We start from the raw sequence: 24278 nt of genomic DNA on the forward strand, positions 1-24278 counted from the left end.
AAGTAAGGCCCAGCAGGACTCCCCTTCCTTTCTGTCCATCCATCCTCACTCACTTTCAATGTTTTCCGCAACGAGACTGCAGGCTTACACTCTGCTACACTGTGCCACTGCCTTCTCGCAACTAAATACAGATGCAAAATCTCAAATAAATGCATTAATTCAAATAATGGCTGGGCTGAGACTTTTAGCTACCACCAATAAACTAAGACCTGTTTCCACAAATGGCCAGGTTAAATTGAAATTGAAATGTAAAACCAGTTCCATCAGTAAGATACCAAAGCCATGTCAAAGTACAGGTGTGGGGATCCCTGTGCTGAGCTGATCCATAAAATTGGGAGCATTCAAGCTGGTTTGCAGAAAACACAATAAGAGCCTGTAGTCTGCAGCTCTAAACTAACAGCTCACTACAGGTTACACTGCGTTTGTTTTCAAATATCTGGAAGAAACAATCCACACCACTTTGGAAATGAGAAAGACAGAAGCAAAGAAGAAGAAGAAGAAGAAGAAGAAGAAAAGTGAAATTGTCCTAATTTTATAATATTACATTTAGTAAAAACATAGTTTGCGTACTGCTACATGCAAGCAAGTAATTATAGCAGGGGTTGGTGTCAGGGTGGAGGGGGGAGGAGAAAAAAATGCATGACTTCATTCATTCATTTAGTCTATAATGGAGACATGAGAGCAGATAAAAGCTTTTTCGTATGTGTTGAGAAAAGTGAACTGAGTTGTTTTTAAAATGAGAATGAAAAAAAAAAAAACCCAAAAAGATGGAGATGTTTTCTGTCCATTGGTTTTCATCCGGACAAGTCAGCCTGACTGGATCGATCGCTGCGCACCTCCTCTGTGCATTAAATCAAGCGTTCATCCTCCCAGGACACTGGACAAGGTGGAATACAGAACTGCATAGTGAAAGCAAGGCTTATAGGGAACCAGTCGAAACACCAGTGCTGTCATTAATCTGTAGTCATTACATTGTGGAATCAACACTAACTTCATAAGGATAAGTTAAAGCCAAAAGCTTTTCTACTGCCAGTTTAACAAAGCACTGATATGGTTGTGTGAGTAGAACGAGAGAGGGAGGAAGCTGGAGTCTGAATGTATGAACAGAAGTGCAGCTACGCTCAGAATCACAGAGACTCAGCCGGAGGCTCCAAAGGTACTGACAGGCTTTTAAAAACAGAGCTTTCTCTCGAGTCTCGAGCACAGATGCATGTGTAGAGCCAGGACACAGCTTGGGTTTGAGGGAGTGGTCAGCCCTGCTACCAACCAGGACCACGCCAGCCTGGCTCAACACAGTGGCTTTCATTCACTACTTCTTCTTCTTCAGTGACTCATACTTTGCTTTTTTTTTCAATCGCTGTGAAGCTACCATGAACAAATCTTAACATTTCCTGCAAACATGTGTGCAGGAAGTTGTGCTTCACTGACAGTCGCTTAAAAGTGATCTTGCATGATTCATGGATGAGGACGCTTTAAGTCTGCCTTTGCCAGGGAACAGGAATTAGAAATAAAGGCCAGTCTGCAATGTCGGCCCCTTTCAAATAACAGCCATGGTCACTAGTAAAGAATTTATGGTATTTCTATTTTTTATCCACATTTTCCAATAGAGTGAACCTCTCTGGTATGTCTGAGCTCTTTTCTCCATCAAATCAAATCTGCTATGTGAATTTTTGTCTGGACTTACTTCTAAAGTACTGCTTTTCCAATAAACATAAACACAGCATCAGGGCTCTGGATCCCTTTGCTGATGAATATTAAATGTTCTGACTGCAGCATGGCAATCAAGCAAGGAGGTCGAATGTTATGGGAGCTATCGAAGCACCTACACACACACACACACAAACACAGAGTGCATCATTAGTCTGTATCTCCCTGAAGTCTCCATCATGTGTGTGTGCTTCTGTTTCTATTGTTGACCATTGCAGTAACTATTAGTGCATGAATCTTTTTTGTATTTGTGGTAAAAGGACTAAACCTGTATTTCTGCATGTTTTTAAGCACCAATGCTGTTCTATTTTTAAACCATGTTGAGATTTCTCATTTCTTCCTTCCTTCTATCGTCCACTCAGCATCGGTTAGAACATCAGCACTAAGACTGTTGTCTATTACAGACAACATGATAAGTGTGTTTAACAAAGTGAGCTCAGTGCAAGCTCAGCAGAAATGTATTTTTGTCAGTTTGGGCTTATTTCTGTTTCATGACACATCCTGGCAGGACTCCAGTAGAATGACGGTGGTGTTTTGGTCAGCAGATTTTTTTTTGTAATCTATAATTTTGTGTCTGTTGCAACAAGAAAACATTGATACTAAATTGCTTGTCTCACATGCATGTACCTTATTGGCTTTTTGTATTTTTATGAGAGATGTAATGCTGTGAAAATGAATACATTCATCACAATGAAAAGCAAGTAGCAAAAATGTGGCTATAGAGACGTCAATATACAGATACAATAATGTTGTACTGACCTTGAGAATGAAGATATTAGAACATGCTCATGACTCTAGTTAACAAAAATGAATCTATATAGTTAACTTTTATTTTCCCTTTCCAAGAGCATGAAAGTATAGAAAAGAATAAATGATCTATTTCATCTGTTTCTTTTAACACATATTTATACATTTAACCTTTTTACATTTTTAAATGTGCCAAATAAATTCATTAGTACATATTATATAATTAATAAATTATATGATAACCAGCAAAAAATTCTAGGAGGTCAAACAATAAGTGGTAATCCGTGTTCATGAATAGCCCATGTTCAGTTTAGTATATGTTTTTTTATTTTTTTTTATTTATTACAGTCACACAATCACACAGTTTCTAAACACACAGATTAATACACAGTGTACACAGTTTATTAAACCGCACACACTGATTGATAAACTGTGTAGGGGCTGGTAAACTACACAGTCCAGGCTCCAGACTGTGCCTCTGGCATTCAGAATGAAGGCAGAGAATTATAATTCTGTCAAGTAAAGCAAGTGAGCTGACCTTGTGTTGATGCAGTGTTTGATTTTGTTCATCTGTTTATGAAATTACTATTGAGTTATCCTTCCTCTTTTTTCTCTGTGTGAGGAGATGTTACCAGGATGCTCGGCAGTCTAAGAGCTACACTGCTGTACTTATGATTGACATCATTTCATTACAGGAGCTTGTATTATGTTTTGACCTTTTTGCAGTCAACACTTTCAAATATCAAGAATGCTTTTACCAGCACACTCTTCTGCATGTGTTCAGCCAGACAGTGACCTAAAAATGGATCAAGACCAGCTTCACTGCAATGTATATTTCATATTTCAGTTCAGTAGACTAACGGCATGGTTTGGCAAACAGCACATTGGAGCAAGAGCCTGAAAATAGTGCCTCTTTCAAGTTTTTGAATCAAGAAATGAAACTAAATGAAATCATGACACTCATAATTAGCTTCCAACAGAAGTAATTTTCCCTCTTTTAAAATCTCATCATGTTCATGTTCTCACCCCTGTGCTGGTGATTGCAGTATGTGTTATTGCACCAGTTTTGTTTGCTTGGTTAGAGTGTAGCCTGTGCCTTGCTCACACTGTCTGTTGATGTTTGTAGCCTATAGCCTCTTCAATGGGGCCATAATCTGAACTGCAGGCTGTAACGTGACCAGCTATCTGCTCCCCCAGCTGAATGTGAAGCCATGAATGGGTATGGAGGGTTGGGGGCTTGCATGTGCGTAGCAACAGGGCAGAAACCACGGAGATGGCGGTGTAGCATGCGATGTCATACCAGTAAATAATACTTACATAAATATCTGCACCATAAAATCCATCCTGGTAAACAACACTGCAGAGGATGCAAACACAAACAAACAGACAAACAAACACACAATAAAACAAAAACATCCATATTAGTGCATGTTGACATGCAAGCACTGGGCTAGCTATCAACCAACCCCCATCTCCACAATCCAACCACCCCCACCTAAGCAAAAAAAAAAAAAAAAAAAAAAAGACGCAAGAGTGCCAGAGGCAAAGGGGAAAAAATACAGCAGGCACCCCCCCTGCTCTCTAATGGCTGGTAAGGAGGCTGGGAAGGTCCAAACACACTCTCTCACTGAATGTGTTTGCATGTTTACAATTATAATACAGCTGGAAGCTCAATCAACAGCTCTAGATTTAAACTGAGATCTGTTTCTAAAAAAATATTCAAGGATTTTTCTGGTATGATGACCAAATGCAAGCCACTGGGGAAAAGTAGGCAACAAAATCCTGTTTGTATTTATCTTATTTTAATAACTCAACAACAAAAACATCTGGATTTCAATTAACAATGAATTTAGTTTATTTATTTGTTCCTCAAAATGTGTAATTTTTCATATTTTGAGGATTCTAGAGGGCAGGGAGCATTTGTGTCTGAATGCAGAGTCGGCAGAGTTTGAACTTGTGTTTTTGGGTTTGTGAAGGTGAATTATGGAGGTCAGGCTTTCAGGAGACAGGAGGGTCCAGCACATTTAATTTGTAACTGGGACGACAGTGTTTTTGTTGACATGAGCAGCTTAGCTGGGGTCTCTGCTACTTATCCCAGGTTTTCTGGCATCATGAGGACGGCTCGTAGATCGCCATAGTAACTTAACCTGCACAGCGAACCTGCTTCAGAGCATCAGATCAAACAAAGATCCAACAGCAGACATGAACATTCCTCGAGGATCCTGACATGGACATAAGTACTCAGTTGAAGATAAAGTCTTGAATAACCCAACATGACTGCTGACACTGTATGTCACTAGAGTCATGTTGATGTTCCAGGCTTTCCATTTCCGCTCTGGTTTTAGAACAAATAATCACATAGACCTCATCAGGCATTAACTACTTTTCTCCTCCTCTCTCCTCTCTGCTTTGGCAGCAGAAACAGTCTTGTATTAGTCTTATATTTAAATTTTTTTATGTGCATCACATATTCATAAATATGTTATGAAAAAAGAAAAACACACTCATAGCCAAAACTGTTTACGTAGCACTCAGTGTGTTATATAATAGCTGCTATAATGTCTAGAGGCATATGGACAAACTCAGACAGAGATCTATGGCTGTGTGTGGACTTATTACAGATTAAGTGGTATGGGCCAAACTCCAAAAAACACTGGACCTACATCTTCACTTCCTGTGATGCAACTTGATAGAACCTTTGTAACCGTTAACGTTTCTGTTTTAAAGTATATAATGTTCAGTCTCCAAGCCCAAACTGTGACAACGTTGAGAACATCACATCACACACCGGCACTGTTATTCTATTGATTTGACAAAGCTTCTCCACCTCTAGAGCCACAGAAGAGATAAACAACTGTATTCATGAGCCAAACCATCAACAAGTCAACTGACCTTCATCTGAAAAGCCAAAGTTAAAAAAAAAAAGTTTCAAAAAATCAGCAGTTAGCTGAGAGCATTTTAAACACCCACGGTCCCTCAGCTGAACACTGACTGCTGGCCATGAAGCTGCTGAAACAATGCACGACAAAGACATCTGATCACAATTTCACTTCTGTGTGTGTTTCTCCACTTGTGTGCTGATCTGCAGAGGAATCCCCCGTCCACTGATGTGAAAGCACTGTTCGAGCATTAGTGCATTAGTGCTGAGATTCAAACCCTCCCTCTCTGTGCACTGTGTGCATGTTAGTGTGTGTGTGAGAGAGAGACAGCGCTCGTTCTTGAGCTTCCAATAAAATGAGCAGGTTGCTGCTCTCAGCACTGCATTATGATGGAGCTCTGTTTAACATGAAGAGCTCCTCAGAGTCCAAGCTTCAAAATTTCACTCGCCAACAGGCTGATTTCGCACGATTCGTGCTACCTCTGTTAATCACTAACTTGTCAATGTCAAGGTAGCCCAGAGAGCCGTTTGACTCATTAAGACATATTCTGTGCAGCAAACTGCAGCAAAGCTATTTGCACATATGTCAGGCCCATTTACAGACATGAAGAAACATGACACAAAGCAAACTCAGCTTCCTGGCTGTGTCGCAGGATTTATTCAGTCGGCTCATTGCCACTCGAGACAGTTTTAATAAAAATACATCACGGTGCACATTAATAATTCACCCTCTGACTGCCACCAGGGCAATTAAGCGGTGCAGAAGCATTAATGAAAGTACAATCTGCAGCACATATCTCTTTGTCAATACCATGTCCAAGAGTTTACCCAAACACCTGTATTCATAATGCTATGAGATGGTTTCTGTGCTGCTAGAGATGCTCACAGTGACAGTGTTATTAGTGGGTGAAGGCACCATTCATTCATCCATCTGAAAGTCTTTAGAGCAGAGGCAAAGCCAGACACTGTAAACATTCGTGGCACAGCCCAAACCTTGGGGGGTCTGGGGACATGATCCTCAGGGAGATTTTTTTCCTCATTTTTGGCTGCTATGTTTTCAAGCCATTTGGGATGATAGAATGCCTAAAAACCTATGCGTCATTTGGGAAAAACATGGTAGCTGTCCAGAAAAAAATCATCCTGTAGATCTTATTTTGAATCTAATCGCTCTCCAACTTAATCAGTCTGAAACCAGAACACAACAAAATGTCGAGGATGAATAATTTTCACTCCTGCAACCTGAAAGAGGCAACCTGTCTGATGTTGCTGTTGTTAAGGTAAATAACATAGGTCGAATAGGAATTTGATGAAAACATCATTCTAATCGTTCTTATACTGTGCTGCAGTGGAGATCTCAGAATCAGGGCTTGTACGTACGTGGTACAAGTACGTGCTATGAATGAAATAACCACAGAACATCGCAATATGTGTGTGAGGCAAAGACTGAAACGATGTTAAATGATGTAACACTCATCTGGATTGGAGATTTGTTTTAAAACGCCATTTTTAAATGAAGATATAGACGTAGCCAGAGCCACGTGTTTGTGTGAGGTGAGACGATGGCATCACTATTCTACTTGGTAGTTGTAGTCAATCGTGCGTTTAAAAACTTTGTCATCGACTAAACAGAGTCCATACATCTAATACAAACGGCCACAAATAAAATTAAATAAAATAAAATAACTGAATTTTCTAACAATTTTCAAGCAGTTAGTTTTGTTACAAATGCCAGACATGTTTAAATGATACAGAATACTTGGTGAAATTAAAACCACAGGGTTTCATGCAAAAAAGCCATATCTTACTTAGATAGTCATCGTAAAAGTTCTAACTAGTTCTTCCCACGACATTTCATATCACCTATAGTTTTATATTGTGCACCAATGACTGAAACAAAAACACTTCATAGATAGATACTGTATGATCAATAGGAATATGATATTGTTTGCATGTTGAGTGGAATTTACTGAGATTTCTACTGCTCATTTGAAGCGTAACATTTGGATGTTTTGGACATAAAGACAATGTTTATCTGAAAACATTTGATGTTAAGGTTTGGATGGTGCCCTGTATGCAGCATTGTCAAATGCCTGTTTAGTTGATGAACTGCACTATTTGTGGCTGTTTTTAGAGGTGGTCAACAACGTTTTATTCTTGTGCTATTCTTGTTTTTTTTGTAGCACAAGAATAAAACGTGTTATGTGTGAAAAAACAAACGTATAGCCCTGCAGAATAACAAACTGACGAATCTGCTACATTTGAATCCATGCCATAATAATCTGAGTTGCTCTCATTGCAAATCAGGGCTCCCCAGCAATGTAAATATGGTCTGCAGAAGAATGGAACTGAAGAACATTTACTCAAATTATATTAAATTTATTTTGAGAATATCAAAGTAGGATGAGCAACATGAGCATATATCATGATTTGATCTTCTCCTGATCACTCTCTGGTCTCTCACACACAGCTCCACTCTTAACTTAACTTAAAATGAAAAAAAGATTGAATGCCTATCTTATTCTCTTGCAGTACATCTGCTCTTGGCACCTCTGCATACCTCTCCATCTCTGTTATCACTCCTTTCTTCTCAACACATTTTCGTGTCTTGTCTCCCTTCACATCTCATCTCATTTCTTATTCTCTCCTTCTTTATTTTCCTCACTTTCTCTTTCTCTCCTGTGCTGCCAGTGAACAGCAGCATCAGCAGATGGTGGATCCACTGTGTCGACGGTGGCTATGGATGGAGTTGGACTCCCCATGAAAAATATTGTTATGTCCATAGAGAATAAGCTAGTTAGCCAGCTCGCTCACTGAGGTGACACAACTGAATGAAACACAACACACATTACACAACAATGACAACTAACAACAAATCCCTGTCACAATGTGGCAAACGTTTGGCTGGCGATATTTCTCCAGGAACAGAACTCTTGCACCATTGATTTGCCTGTCCAATAAGAGAGAATGGGGGGAAAAATAGAGAAAAAACATTTATTTGTGGATTTTTGTAAATGGAAATGCAAAATCAACTCAGATCTCATTCTGCGTGAAATTATACACAATGCTATTTATGTTTTCAATTTATAATTCTTTCTTAATAGTGCAACTTGTTTTATTAGTGCACTTTTATTTTAAATGTAATGAAGTAAACAAGCAAGCAAGCAAAACTTGTTTGTCTAAGATTGTCTATGTTGTTTCTCTTGGAAAAACTAAACACAAAGCACATGTGGGTGTTGGGGAAAGATTGCTGCAGCTTGTAACTTGTTGGTGGTGTCCAGCAAGTGATGTGATTTTTGTACATAATTGGCAGATGTTTTGGGGAAACCTTGGTCTCATTAAGAGAGATGGCTGCATCACATTTGGACAGAGGTTTTCTAGTGAGCCAAAAACATGACAACCCTGGTCTCGAGACCACGTAAATTAGTTCAATAAAAGAAGATGACTTATACATAAAAACTGAATTAAAAAGATAGGAGAATTAAATGTGGGCTCTTAAACATCAAGGGTCGTATTCACAAACATCTGAGAGTACTCTCTTCTTTTGATTTAGGAAAACTCTAAGAGTAACAGGAAGGGACTTAAACTTTTACCTTAGTGAGGAGGCATGGTTGACCCTGTTGCTAGGCATGACACATCATTTTAAAAGGTGTGATTGGTTGATAAAAAGACATAACATTCTTAATGATAATGGACAGTGAAATAACAGACAGTGAAATAAGACATAATTTTACAAATAATAATAATAATAATAATAATAATAATAATAATAATAATAATAATAATAATAATAATAATAGACAAATAATTATGGATATTATTTTATGTAATAAACATTTATTTTGAATATATTGTAAGCCATACTTTAAAAGTTGGCTAAAAAATGTTTGAAAACACAGGCCTACTTACACAGTAATCTGTTCACATGCTGATAGTTGTATTTATTTTTTTATGTATGTTACCTTGCTGGTAATGTTCATACATGATCTATTTCATAGGCCCATTAATGGGGAAAAATGGCTCAGCTTTCATCCGTTTCTGTGATTGTTGGACAGCCTTTATAAGTAGCTGCGTTAATAGACATAACTCTACCATAAACATAACTCTCCCATCAATAACACCAACCACACTGGAGAAGCCCGCTATGTCCATGAATGCCCTTTTGGGAGCCTGCAAGGTGCGGACATCCAGTGGAGATGAGATGAACTGCACCACGACATGAGGCGGTGAAAGTGCTGTAACCGTTTGTGTGATCTATTTGCTGATTGAAGACCTGTCAGATGCAAGTCATCACTGCTGCATTTTTCCAGCTGCCAAATATGTTCTTGTTGTGATCACTTTCATTTCTGGCAATGATCTGCAATGTTAATGCGTCGGATGGAAGATGTGAGCGAATCTCGAATGGGATCGACCACAAACATCCCTGCACGATCTAATCTGTAGCATTTCATTAACTCACTATCATTCAGCATTTCGAAAATATTTCTCCTACTTCTTTCTCTTTCCACCATTTTCTCCTTTGCTCAAGAAACTCTTATGGTCTAAGATGCTTTGTGAAAAACGTCTAATTTTACCCCGATACAGTCTTAACTTTAAGGGGAAATTCTTAGAAAATGTCAAAATTGTAAGAATTTACTCAAATTTAGCCACTGAGACCAAGTCTCTGCACTCGGACTCTTTATAAATACAGCACCAGATCTCTTTCTTCTAATGCTGCATTAGTAAATGGTTTAATATCAGATTATACTCATTAATGGAATATTGGGTTCCAGCCATTTGTGACTCAAGCATATTAATCAACCCTAAACTCTATGATTAATGTGAAAACCTTGTTCCTAGTCTTTCACACCAAACCTTGAAAGCACTACAGCCAGTTTTTTTTTGTTTTGTTTTGTTTTTGTTTTTTTTTGTTATAGTGCGCCACATTGTACTCCATATTCAGAATTTTTATCTGATGCTTTAATAAGTTTAGTCCTTAAACCAGATAAAGTAATTTTTGAAGGTGATTTAATATTCATGTTGACATTGATAATGATGGCCTTAGTACAGCAAGTTGTTTGGACATGGCATTGAAATTGAACATTTACATTTGGAACAATATTATCGAGAATCCTCTTTTATTGGACCATCATTTAACAACTTTTGAATTGTTATTACTGGACGACACACCTTTTGGCAACAGTCTTACACTAGATGTCTAACTGATGGTGCTGTAGCTAAATTCAAGGAAGTTCAGCTTTTAATTCAATTCCTTGTCTCAATGTAACAGAGGACTCCTGGGCTAGATTTAGTCCTTCTCAAACTGATCATCTTGTCTATTGTCCTGCAGATTCACTGTGTGTGACACTCGACTTGATTGCCCTCAAAGAAAGAAGACAGTGAAACAAAGGAGATTAGCTCAGTGGTAAACCCCCAAACCCCCAGGAAACACTGCAAAACAATATGGAAGACTTTTGTTTAGTCTGGGAAGACTGTCTTGAAACATATGGGAAGGCCGTCCACAATGCCAGGGTAGCCTATGACTCATTGTGAATAGAGGAAAGTAAGATACATAACTATAGTTGCTTTGAAAAATTTTCAGTCAGGATTTAGACTGCACCATAGCACAGACAGAAATTGTCAAACTTGTCTCTACTTGCTTAGTTCTACTTATCAGATCAATGCATGCTAAAGTTAGTCACAGAGTTCCACAAGGTGGACTGATACTAGTCACCCTATATATGCCCCCTTTTGCCAGTATCATCAGGAAACGGGGTGCATTTCAGAGTCCAGCCAGGGAGTGTGTGTGTGTGTGTGTGTGTGTATTGGGGGGGGGGGCAGCAGGGAGTTATAGTCCAGGTTGAGTGTTTGTGTGGAGGAGGGGGAGGGCGGGGAGAGAGTTCAGCATCCTGACAGCCTGGTGGACGAAGCTGTCCCGCAGTCTGCTGGTCTTGGCCCGCAGGCTCTGCAGTCTCCTCCCTGATGGCAGCAGGCTGAAGAGACTGTGTGACAGGTGGGTGGGGTCTCTCGCAATGCAGAGGGCTTTGCGAGTGAGGCGGGAGGTGTAGAGGTCGTGGAGAGAAGGGAGAGAAGCACCGACGATCTTCTCGGCTGCTCTCACGATGCGCTGGAGGTTCTTCCTGCAGGACGTGGAGCAGGCGCCATACCACACGGTGATGCTGCTGGTCAGGATGCTCTCGATGGTGCCTCTGTAGAAGGTGTGCATGATGGGGGCTGGGGCTCTAGCTTTCCTCAGTTTGCGGAGGAAGTAGGGGCGCTGGTTCGCTTTCTTGGCCAGCGATGTGGTGTTGGTGATCCAGGAGAAGTCCTCAGTGACATGCACACCCAGGAATTTGGTGCTGCTTACCCTCTCCACCGTAGCACCATTGATGGTAAGGTGGTCATACTGGGGGCGTCTTCTCCTGAAGTCCACAACAATCTCCTTCGTCTTCTCCACATTCAGAGAGAGATTGTTGTGTTCACACCACAAGGCCAGGCGGCTCACCTCGCTCCTGTAGTCCGCCTCTTCGTCATTGCTGATGAGACCCACCACAGTTGTGTCATCGGCGAACTTGACGAGGAGGTTGGAGCTGTGGGACAGTGTGCAGTCATGGGTCAGCAGAGTGAAGAGGAGGGGGCTCAGCACACATCCTTGGGGGGCCCCCGTGTTCAATGTGGTGGTGCTGGATGTGTTTCTGCCGACCCGAACTGCCTGAGGTCTCCCAGTCAGGAAGTCCAGCAGCCAGTTGCACATAGAGGTGTTTAATCCCAGCTGGTCCAGTTTTGTGATGAGCTGTTGTGGGATGACTGTGTTGAATGCTGAGCTGAAGTCTATGAACAGCATTCTGACGTAAGAGTCTTTTTTGTCCAGATGTGTGAGGGCTGAGTGGAGGGCAGTGGAGATGGCATCATCGGTCGAGCGGTTGGGCCGATAAGCAAACTGGAAGGGGTCCAGGGAGGGTGGGAGGACAGTCTTGATGTATTTCAACACTAGCCGTTCAAAGCACTTCATGAGGATGGGGGTGAGTGCTACCGGACGGTAGTCGTTGAAACAGGAGGGCGACGACTTCTTCGGGACAGGGATGATGGTGGTGGTTTTGAAGCATGTGGGGACAACAGCTTGGCTCAGCGAGATGTTGAAGATGTCTGTGAAGACATCCGTGAGCTCTCCGGCACAGTCCCTCAGCACGCGACCAGGAATGTTGTCAGGACCAGAAGCTTTGCGAGCGTTGATCCTGCTGAGTGTCCTCCTCACACTGTCAGGGGACAGCGACAGCACCTGTTCGCCGGGAGGGGATGGGGATTTTTGTGCAGGTGTGCTGTTGTGTGCTTCGAAGCGAGCAAAGAAGTAATTTAGCTCATTTAGCAGGGAGGTGGAGCTGTCACAGGTCTGCGGTGGGGGTTTGTAGTCCATGATGGTCTGTATCCCTCGCCACAGGCTCTATCCCTGCTGTCGCTGAAGCGATGAGCTATCCTCCTGGAGTACACCTTCTTGGCCTCTCTGATGCCGCGTGACAGGTTGGCTCTGGCTGTCCTCAGGCCCTCCTCGTCTCCTTCTCTAAAGGTCGTGTTACGGGCCTTCAGCAGCCTGTGGACCTCTCCTGTCAGCCATGGCTTTTGATTGGCCCGGACAATGATGGTCTTTGTTACTGTTACATCATCGATGCATTTGGTGATGTAAGCAGTGACGACGTCTGTGTACTCCTGGAGGTCGGTGATGTTGTTGTAGGTGGCACCCTGTTTAAATATGTCCCAGTTTGTGGTGTTAAAACAGTCCTGAAGTTCCTCCAAAGACCCTTCAGGCCACACTCGCACCTCTTTCAGAACTGGTTTGGTGACTTTAACCAGTGGTCTGTATGCTGGCATTAGCATAACAGTGATGTGGTCAGAGGCGCCGAGGTGGGGGAGGGGAAGGGCCTTGTAAGCTCCTCTCTGGGTGGTGTAAACCTGGTCCAGTGTGTTATGTCCACATGTTGGAAAGTCTATGTGTTTGTATAGCTTCGGAAACATCCTCTTTGGGTCTGCATGGTTGAAATCCCCAGCCAGGATGAGGAAGGCATCTGGGTGGGCAGTCTGCTGCTCACTGACGTGTTGGTACAGTTCATTCAATGCCTCGCTCCTGTTGTTTTCATTGGAGCTCGGAGGGATGTAAACAGCCACAAGCAGTATGGCTGTAAACTCCCTCGGGAGGTAAAAGGGTCTTCATTTTATGACCATAAACTCCACCAGTAGTGAGCAGTGCTTGCAGATCACAACAGCGTCATGACACCAGTCATTGTTGATGTAAACACAGTCTTACCTCCCTCAGCGAGAGCTCTGTCTGCTCGATAGCAGGTTAGCCGCTCGAGCTGAATGGCGTGGCCTGTTACGCTGTTGTTGAGCCAAGTTTCCGTGAAAACATACACACAGCACTCTCCCGCAGACTTCTGGGTTGTCCGTAGAAGGCGTAGGTAGTCCAGTTTGTTATCCAAAGAGCATACGTTGGCCAGCATGATGGTGGGGATAGCCGGCTTGTGTGGCCTAGCTGCTTGCCTGGCTTGGATACCTCCGCGCTTACCCCGCTTCTGCTTCCTTTGACGCCGCTTGTGTCGCCTCCACTGTGGGCGAGGTGCAGGACTGGGGGACGGTGTTGTAGTAGGCCTCCGGAGCAGACCGCAGTCTCGTAGCTCTTCCTCTTGCACAGGGTTTAGCTTGTGAAAACTGGTCCTGTCGACATTTAGTAAAAACTCCCGACTGTACGTGTGCTTGTAGACAGGTAGACGCGACAAAGACGAACAAAGACACTGTGACTCGCATGACGAAAAACACAAAAACTCTGTCACAACGAGAGAGAGAGAAGCCGCTGCGTGTGCACGCACCATCTTGTCATGACGACAATCATAAGAGATCTGGAATGTATCTTTGATCAGGATATGTCCTTTTATTCCCATGTAGCTCTGCAGTCTCCCCTCCTTTTCCCTTTTGTGCTCCTGTGTTTTTTTCCCTCCTGTTGCCTCTTGTTTGTCTCTCCCCTGTCCGTCTTGAGTAATGGTATCTCTGCAGGGTGGGGCCGACAGGTCGGTCCAGCCTCCTCGCCAATTGAGCACAGGTGTGTTCAGTGAAGCAATCAAGACCCACCTGACTACACAATATATAAGCTCTAGGAAATCATCAAGTATTCATCCAATTCTACCTACCAGTGTGCTCACAACATAGACCTCCTTATGTGTCAGTCCTCAGTTCCCTGACTTTATTTTTGTGTTTGTGCTCAGGTGAATCAAATCACCTGCTCTCGTTTGTGCCATGCCCGTCTGCCCTCCCTGAAGAAACCTTGGATCACCCGAACCCCCCCTTCGAACCTCATCAAGACCCAGTCTGTCTGCTCTCCCTGTGGAAACTCGGAACTGAAGCTTCTTGGACTTTGTACTATTAAACTCATTCATCTTTTGGACTCAACTTTCATTGAAACTATTTTACTTACTCCTATCTTCTGTCTGCTCTGTCTGAGCTTGGTGTTAACAGTTAGAGTCTATTCAACCTGTAGAATGTAACACAGTTTTAAAAACAGCCTTTTTTCACCCATGTGACATTGCAAAAGTCAGGTGCATCCTGTCTCAAAATGGTGCATAAAAAATAACCCGTACATTTGTTACTTCCAGGCTGGATTTCTGCAATTCCTTACTATCAGGTTACAATGCTAAACCCTAAATCCAGAATGCTGTGGCATGTGTTCTGACAAAAACAAGGAAAGAGATCATATTTCTTCCGTATTAGCCTCTCTGCATTGGCTCCCTCTAAAATATAGCATATAATTTCAAGTCTTTTTCTTTACCTACAAAGCTCTAAATGGTCAAACCTCAGAGGACCCTATTACCATAGTAGAACACTGCGTTCCCAGAATGCAGGCTTACTTGTGGTTCTGAAAGCTTCCATAAACTGAATGGAAGCCAGAGCCTTCAGCTATCAAGCTCCTTTCCTGTGGAACCATTTTCCTGTCTTTTTTCTGGGGGGCTGACACCCTCTCTATGTTTGAAAGCAGGCTTAAAACTTTCCTTTTTTGATAAAGCTCAAAGTTAGGGCTGGCTCAGGCTTGCCTCGGACAAGCCACTGATTATGCTGCTTCATGCTTACCCGGAGATTCCACCAGATGGGGCTGCATTGCGTTCCAGCTGTGATGCGGTTTTGTACCATCTGCCACATGGCTTGAAACCCCACTGTGAGTGTTTCAGAAGCCTGCTCAGATGACTTGTCCAGACGTTGTTGATTTGGTCATTTTTTCCTTGATGTTTGTGCTTCCACCATGGAAAAATAAGCTACGTAGTTCAATGGTGTCTTTTTAAGCCTGTTCCGATTGTGTTTATTGTTGATATATGATCTGGAGTTTGCACAGGGTGTTTTATTTATGAAATTCTCTATTTCGTTCTTGTGCCTGACTTCCTGCCTAGCTCAATCTGCTCTATGCAGCTCTATGCGGCTCTGTCAACAACAGACTAGTCGCATGTTTTCCATAGAGCAGAGTGGAGAACCGCTTCTTGGATGCCTCCGCAACATGTTATGGCTTGACTGGTGGAATTGCAAGCGTTGTCCAGAATGACCACAATCAGAAGCAGCCGTGCCCAGAGTAATTTGGGGGTTTGATTGCCGAGGGATTTTCCTTGATAGACTGAGCTCCTTTCTCCTCCGCTTCGTCTCCATCTGTGCACATTCATGTCTTATTACTGCGTGTTACTAACTCTGCGTCTGGATTGTGGATCATGGTCGCAGCTACTGCTGTGGCCCTGCTTGACACCCACTGCAACTATTATTATTATTAGTCACTATTATATACATATTACTGTTATTATATACACAAACTATCATATATGAATAGTACAAAAGTGCCTGTACTATTATGCACATACCATATAAAGATATTATCATGAACTATTTTATTGTTTGCCATTGTGTTATTGTTCCTTACTATGCCTCTCTCTCTCTCAACCCAACAGGTTGAGGCAGATGGCTGCACACCCACAGCCTGGTTCTGCTCGAGGGTTCTGCCTGTTAAAAGTGTGAAAATTTTCCTCACCGCTGTCACTAAGTGCTTGCTAATGGGAGAACTGTTGGGTATCTCTACATTAAAGAATATGGTCTAGGCATGCTCTATATGGAAAGTGTCATGAAAAATCTGAATAATATTTAAATGACTTAAACATCACACAGGCTTGTATTCCACTGAAGAGATTAAAACAGTGGCAGGTGAACACATCTGATCTCTGTGGATTGATGAGGTGATTGTTACCTGTTATACAGCAGAGAAATGTCATAATTACATCATTATTGCCACATGACTTTCCATAATTTCAACTTTGACTGGAGAAATAGCACCACCGTTTATCTCGATGTGCTCAACACCTGATATTTGCAGAAGAGTAGTTGATGAAATGCTTTTGTAAATTATGCAAAACATTGCACTTTGTTTGGCTAGAAACTTGACTAGTATGAGTAGGAGATGAAAAAATGCTAAATCCTTGAATAGACTCCCAGCCAGCCTGCTTGGTGTCCATTTGCTTGCAGTCATAAAGAGCAAAATAAATGAAAAGAACTAACAGAAATGGCAAATCAGATCTGACTGTCCATAATACACAGCTCTGCTTGGCTCGTCTCCAGATCATTCAGCCATGGAGAGTCAGCCAGAGCTGCTGCTGAGTCTGGGAAGATGTTTTTTTTTCTTCTTTAGTCTTTCTTTTTTTTGGCAACTGGGTAAATTCCAGTATAAATTGAAGTGGAGGACCTCCCATTCCACCATGAACACAGCCTCGCTCAATGACGCCACAGTACAAGGCCAAATTGACAATCATTTCCCATGAGTCCGTGCAAAGGCACATGTCTTGGAGCATGCCTGTTGGTTGATTCAGCATGCTGTGGAAATGGGGGAGTGTGTTATTGCTGTGAGGTGAGGCTGGCATGCACCGCTCTGCTGACTCTGAGCACAGAGATGCAGGACTTGCCATTGGATAAGGGAAAGAGAGAAGGAGTGAACAAAGAGGGAGAAATGGCAACAGGGCAAGAGAAAGAAAGGATGCTCACCCTCCGTAAGCTGGAATGTGGGGAGGCGGAGCAGCCGCCCTGAATGTGTTGTACACGGTTCGTCCTCGACCCCGAAGGTGGGCTCCTCTGTATGCTGCTGCTGCACTGGCTGCTGGATAGGGAAAACCTGGTACTGGAGACAGAGAACAGAAAATTACGTCCACCATCTCTGATGTGACCGTGACCAAGAAAATAATGCACAATTTCCGCTTATGGTAGGTAATTTAAGTAGTATTCAGTGCGTGGTATAGCACAAAGAGCTGTACACGTGTAATTAACATTAGCATTTGAATCCTGGAGAGAATATATAAAGTATTCCCCCATTTACCGTTGTGGGAGAAAGGTGAGGAGAAAGAAAGAATAAAGAGGGAGAGTGGCAGTGGAGTGGAGCTATTGCAGTGGTATTGTTATTAACTTATCATTAATCTTAATGGAGGACGACTGACACAAAGCTTAATTTGAGAGCTGGGGTGAGTGAAGGTTGAGAAGGAGATCGAGGTGCCATTTCCAACCCTAATTATACATCTCTTCAAAAAGGAGATCTAATAAAATGCTAATAGAAACAGTGAATCATTCATTGACCTGATGAAAAATGGAAGGTTTAAGCCAAAGGATAAGAGTTTCTCAAAGAGAGACAAGGAGAGGAGTGAAGCTGGTAATTGTTCCTATTCATCTTTTGTCACCTTGATTTTAGGACTGAGTGGCCTGCCTACCCTTAAAGTCACACTGACGACTCTTCCCAACACGACTCCACTCTGCTTAAAAGGGAAGGACTGCTTGGCATACACAGACAGACAGCAACTTAGGACTCACTAAAAAGTCAGAGAGGGGTTGTCCATATTTACTATGACTGCACCAATATATTATGTTGGAAAACTGGACACAAATTATATGTATGCGTTAGTGCCAGACCAAGTCCAAGTCATGACTTAAGTCTGTTTGTAGAAATCTCAAGTCAAGTATTAAGTCCAATAGGGAGAGTTCAAGTCAATAGAAAGGGCTTCATAGGAAAAACTGCAAGTTAAAATGCAAATCTGAATGCTGACCATATGAGCACTTTTCTTTCTAACAGAGGCTAACCTGGGTTCTCACAACAAAAACAAAAGTATTGGCTGTTTTCAAAGGCTTAAGGCCTTGGAATATAACATAGTCCTCAAATCACTGAACAATCAATCACACCAACTTTATGCACCCATTTAGTGGGAGTGGTAGTAACACAAATCAACTGATAAAAATAGAGGTGATGAATGAGATGTGAATTGAAAAACAGACGTACAAAATGAATATAACACAGGGAAAATTATGAAATATGGCTCTGTTTTCATATCACGACAATTTTAATCAAATCAGCATTAAATTAATGATATGACTTGATAATTTATCACTCCATTCACACCAGTTTTTACCCCTCTATTTTTCAATTCACATGCATTTTAATCACCTCCATTTTTATTAATTAATTTTGCTACTTCCACCCTTCATACCCAGTGGGGAGGAATGCAGAGATGAAAGAGTGGGCACGCTTTGAACTTCTTTCTAAAGCATTCTTTTGTCAACCTTCACACGACTCCTTTTGTTTGTTTGTTGAACGCTGTTGTGTGTTCAATTATCAGCATTTGCATATATGGATGAACTCTGTGAGGACTTTCACCTTCAGATGTGGTTGGAGGACAGCTTTGTCTGAAGCATGCTGAGACCTTTAAAATGACCTGTTTATGTTTTCAAGCAACCTCTTGTTGTCCTTTCTCAAAGAAAGGCAGAAGAATTGTGAGGTTAATGACTGTCTAACTTGAAGTCCACTGTTCACATCCTGTCTCCTACTAACGGGAACATTCAACTTTGTTTCTTCTGTGAACAATATTTCTTTAACTTTGACCTGAATATTATAAGGTAGAAAATGATACCAATATTAGTATTGGCTATGGACTCTGCTTCCAATATTCAACTCCAACATTTGGCAAAGTCATGTAGTAGTGGGAAACACTCTTCTCCTAGGGTTAGGGTTACAGAAAATGAGATGGTGGAATTTAACTGGTTGTTCACTTGAATAATAAACTGAAGGGACTGATAATACAAATGCACTACATAAGACAAACTAGAGCAGACTGTATCTGCTGAGCAGACAGGTCCTTTGGAGTGCAGGGAGCAGTCCTGAGGACCTTTTTTGGCTGTGGTGGCACCAGCCGTCTTGTATGGAGTGGTCTGCTGGGGCAGCGGCATCTTGACTGCTGACTGGTTAAGAAGGCCAGCCCTGTTCTGGGCTGCCCCCTCAATCCAGTGGACGTGGTGGAAGAACGGACGATGATGGCAGAGCTATCATCCCTGATGGAGAACATGCAGGACAGCACCGACAGCTCCTTCAGTGACAGACTGCTTCACCCGCAGAGTGTGTGAAGGAGAGATACTGCAGGTCCTTCCTTCCTGCTGCTGTCAGACTTTACAATCAACACTGCTCACCAGACCACATACACCGAAAACCAACAAATTCGAGTGCAATAGCAATGTATGCTAAACTGTGTAATATCAGTATTCCAGTATGTGGATAATTTCAAGAAGACTGGAGTTGAGCATCTGTAAAATTATCAGCTGGCAGTCTCTGTCTCAAGACCCACTGCTCTGCATTTGTAAATGCAAGGAGGACTAAAGGAAGGAGAACACTTTCAGGGCTATAAAAGTCAGCAAACAAAATCTGACTATGTGTTTTTTTATTTGAAAGAGTTTTGACAGTTGACAAAGAAGATTTGTTGCAGTAATTTGGTGATTCCTCGACACTGCCATGTGGATTTAAACTGCTTACTATGGAAACATCTGAACGGATTAACCACACAAACAGATCCTGGCGTCTGTCCTGAATGGCTGCAATCATAACCTATTAACAGGATATAATAGCACAAATTAGTAATACAGATGCCTGAGAAGCTCCTCGCACATGTGCACATACGAGCAAAACACACAAATGCCCCAATGGCATTTTGGGTACTTGAAGGGTGAAACAAAGGTAAATCAATACAAAGCCATTTTGTAATTAAAAGAACGTGGGGGTGAATTAGGCAAACAACTGTCTGGAGAAATTGAAAATATTGATTTTAATTTACAAAATATATTTCATACCTTTTAATGTCCTTGCAGAAATGGACAATTAGATTTCCGTCTCTCTTGTCCTTTACTTTCCTTCACTCCTCCTCTCTTATGCCACACTCTTTTATCTGTCTCTGTTCCTCTTATCACAGAATCCAGGTATTTTTCACCTTAATGGCCATGGTTAATGACCGGGTGGGGGGGTTGCGCCGAGGTTACGAGTTGGGGGAGGTGAATGCTGGGGTGACCAAGACTGAAGATGTCTTATGGGCGGCAGTGGGAGTTGCAGAATGTGTGTTTGCTTTGCAGCAGAGATGACAGTCTATTGTTGCTTTGTGCGACTCAGCAGAGTTCTCAGGATATAAACAGACTTTGCCTGGCTGCATGTTGCTTGGAGGGAAGAGGAAAAGGGATAGGTGACGAAGGTTAAAATGAAGGAAGGGGCGGGGTTGGGTGAGGAGAAGGAGAAGGAGAAAATGAAGATGTCGAAGAAACTGAAGAACAAAACGAATGAGGAGGAGGGAGATAACGACAAAGGAGATGGTGACAGATGGAGAAGGGCATGTCCTCCTACCTGCATAGAATTCTGGGCTGTAGACAGCGCTGACCACTGGATTTAGCTTCCAGCCTGAAACAAGACAGCCGAAGAGAAAGAGACAAAAATGGGGAACAGTGTTTTATTGTGATTGGTTTGTACTCCCTGTGTGTTCTGAATAAACTTCCATGTCCCTGGGAATGTATTCAGATATTTAGAACTCACTAAGGTCAAATTAACTTTTAAACAAAGACTGGCTATTTAATGGCAAAAATGGCAAAACAATGCAAAATGTTTTGGTAACTGAATTTTTGAATTATTTTACAAGATAATTATATAACTTAAAATTATTAGAATATTAATAAGTGCACAACTAATGACATTCCTATCCAGTATGTGACCTGATGATGGTGCTAGATCAAAAGTTCTAGAAAGTATTAAGAAAGTGATTCTATTTCATCCAGTGTGAAACTTGAATGTCTGAACCAAATGTCTTGGCAATCAATCCAGTAGTTGTTGATATGCTTCACTTAAGAGCATAACTAAAGCACTAAAGGAAGCACTGCGCTGGTGTAAAACCTTCAAAGAGGACATAGTCTGGGCACCTTTACATTTCCCCCTTTAATATATTAGGCAGTGGACATTAGCTGCATATGAAGGCAATTTGTAGAGGACAGTGTTGTTATTTAAAATCAGACAAACTCAGGAAAGATGAAAAACATACATTTAATTATTTTTCGATCACAAGTCAAAAATAAAATTACAGTAAGCAGGTGCTGCTGGCTTCAGCAATGACAGTGACAGACTGACAGCCTGGCAGGACCACGAGCTTGTAGCCTAAACAAGAACATACCCGCTGCTTGTGTGCTTTCCTCCTTAGCACATTGCTCAGATTCTCCACTTTTGCCCAAGTTTGGAGTTTTTGACTCGATTACTCAGCAAAAGGGGTGGTGTGGTTTTCATTGCCTAAGTAGCCTTTTTTGTAAAGTATTTTTTTAAAAGAGCACATTTATTTATCTTATCTTTATTCTTTGTGTTGCAGCTTCAGATGCTTTCATAATACACGCTTTATGGTGACATAGTTCAGCATTTTTAATGTCTTCAGTTGTGTTAATGTGTCTTTACTGTTTATGTTTTATGTTTGTGCTTCATGGTGCCTTTGTGCTAAAAGAATTGCAGGACAAGCAAGATCTGAAGAAATCTTTGAAATTTTCAGGCTCTGTTTCCCAGGGAGATGCACAATGATAATGATGATTGAGTCAGTATTTAATAGATGCACCTTTGCTGGCGATTGCAGCCTTGGTAGTAGATAGGTCTATCTCAGCTTTGCACATCTGGACACTTCAGATTTCCCTGATTCCTCTTTATAAAACTGCATACCTCTGTCAGGTTGCATCATGAGTGAACAGCCTTTTTCAATCCAGTCACAAATTCTCAACAGGTCTGTAGTCTGACTCTGCCACTCCGGGACATTAACGGTGTTGTTATTAAGATATTCACGTGTAGCTTTGGCTTCATGCTTTGCATAATTGCCTGGTGGGAAACTAATTTTCTCCCTACTTGCAGGTTTCTTGCAAAATACATCAGGTTTCTGTCAGGATTTCACTATAATAAGCTATGTTTGACTTGCTCTCAAGTTTGGTCTGATGGAGAAAAAGGGCAATGTTGCTGTCATCAGACCATTGAAGCTTCCCCCGGCTGACCCTCTTTATTCTGTACAGTAGTTCAGATGTCATGACAGGTTTTTGTAAGAGTGGCTGTCTTTGCAATCTGACCCTCTGAAGCTTTGAACTCCTTCAGAATTGTCACAGGCCTCTTGGTGTTCTCCGTCAGTAGACTCCCTCTTGCTCAATCATTAAGTTTTTGAGGATTACCTGCTCTTGGCAGATTTACAGCTGTGTCATACTCTGACATTAAATACATTTTTTAATGATTGACTTAATTGATTTAGGAAATGCTCAGTCACTTGGAACTGTTCTTGCATCCATTGCCTGACTTGTACTTTTCACTCACTTTCTTGGGAGTTGCAAAAAAGCGACAGGAACAAAAGTTGGGCCTTCCAGATAGAGCTACACAAATGATATCCCTTTAACTACTTATGTGACTTCTAAAATCCCTTGGCTGCACCAGTGGTCATCTCTTTGTGTCTTATAAAAGGGGTTGAAAACTTACAAACTTGTATTTTGTAGCTTAAATTTGTAATTCATTTAAATCACTTGGGATCTGTTTTCACTTTGACATTAAAGAGTATTTTTCTGTTGATCAGTGTCAAAAGAGTCTGAATCCACAGTGATTCAATGGTGGGAAACAATAAAAGATGAAATATTACAAGGGGGTGAGTACCTTTACATGTAATGTAAGCATTTACTTGGTCTTACCATTTGCATATGGGTTGACAGTCTTCTTATTTGTCATTACTCGGGCTGTTGCATTGTTGACCTACAGCAGATAAAGAGAAGTCCACGAGTTATGAGACTTGTTAGTATTACGTGCTATACTTACTTAAATCTGCATGCAGAGTGTCCTAATGTAAAAAACAAAGAAAGCAGTACACTGCATCATGGCAAACACCCAAATAGTTTGTGTTTTTTTTTTTCAAAACTGCATTCAGAAACACTTAAGGACACATCCAAAACAAATCAGTTTACTTAATCATTTGCATATTTTCCGTCTTATGACGTTTCCCAGCATGCTCTCCCCAATTATAGTGACATTTCAGTAACATACAGACAAAAGTAAAGAAATAACAGGTGCACTTGGCAAAATTATGTTTTGTAAATGTAGAGATGCATGCGGTGGGGAGGAGGAGGAGGAGGAGAAATAAAATACAAAGAAAATGTCATTGGGGAAGGGGAGAAGAGAATATGTTGGGAGCATTATGCAACATCAAGTCAACCTTAAAACGGGAGAACTGTTGACACGAAAGCAACACAAAGCATTCACACTCAGACAACAGCCTTTCTAATTCATTGCAAGAATAATCATTAAGATCAAAAAACAACCAAAGAAAATAGATGTACTCAAATAAACCAACCAAGTCAGTCAATCAACCAATCAAATCATTCCAAATTGTCAACAACAGCTAACAGGGTAAATTAAAATAAGGGTGCATTGTCTTATAAAATAAAATAAATTAATGAATGGGTTTCCAACAATCTCAGATAGATGTGCAAACGAATTCATATCTCAGTCAGTTTCGCTCGCACACGCAGCTTCAGGAGAACACTTAGTGAATGGACACGCACGCCGACACGCAAGAAAATATGTATGTCAATATACAGCATCAACTTAACCACAATTCAAAAGAAA

The 24278-nt window shown here is 41.5% G+C and overlaps 1 protein-coding gene across 2 annotated transcripts in view; it reads right to left on the reverse strand.

Annotated features, from left to right (window-relative positions):
- The window catches only part of rbfox1 (RNA binding fox-1 homolog 1), a 77698-nt gene that overhangs the window by 24610 nt on the left and 28810 nt on the right, over positions 1-24278 (reverse strand). For both annotated transcript variants that reach the window (XM_041956313.1, XM_041956312.1), the window contains exons 6-9: positions 23348-23408; positions 21009-21062; positions 17357-17489; positions 3772-3811 (exon numbers count right to left, since the gene is read on the reverse strand). In XM_041956313.1, the coding sequence (XP_041812247.1) occupies positions 3772-3811; positions 17357-17489; positions 21009-21062; positions 23348-23408 (288 nt within the window). The remainder of the gene's footprint in view (positions 1-3771; positions 3812-17356; positions 17490-21008; positions 21063-23347; positions 23409-24278) is intronic.

The sequence above is a fragment of the Chelmon rostratus genome, chromosome 17 (genome assembly GCF_017976325.1).
Source record: "Chelmon rostratus isolate fCheRos1 chromosome 17, fCheRos1.pri, whole genome shotgun sequence".
Classification (NCBI taxonomy): domain Eukaryota; kingdom Metazoa; phylum Chordata; class Actinopteri; order Chaetodontiformes; family Chaetodontidae; genus Chelmon; species Chelmon rostratus.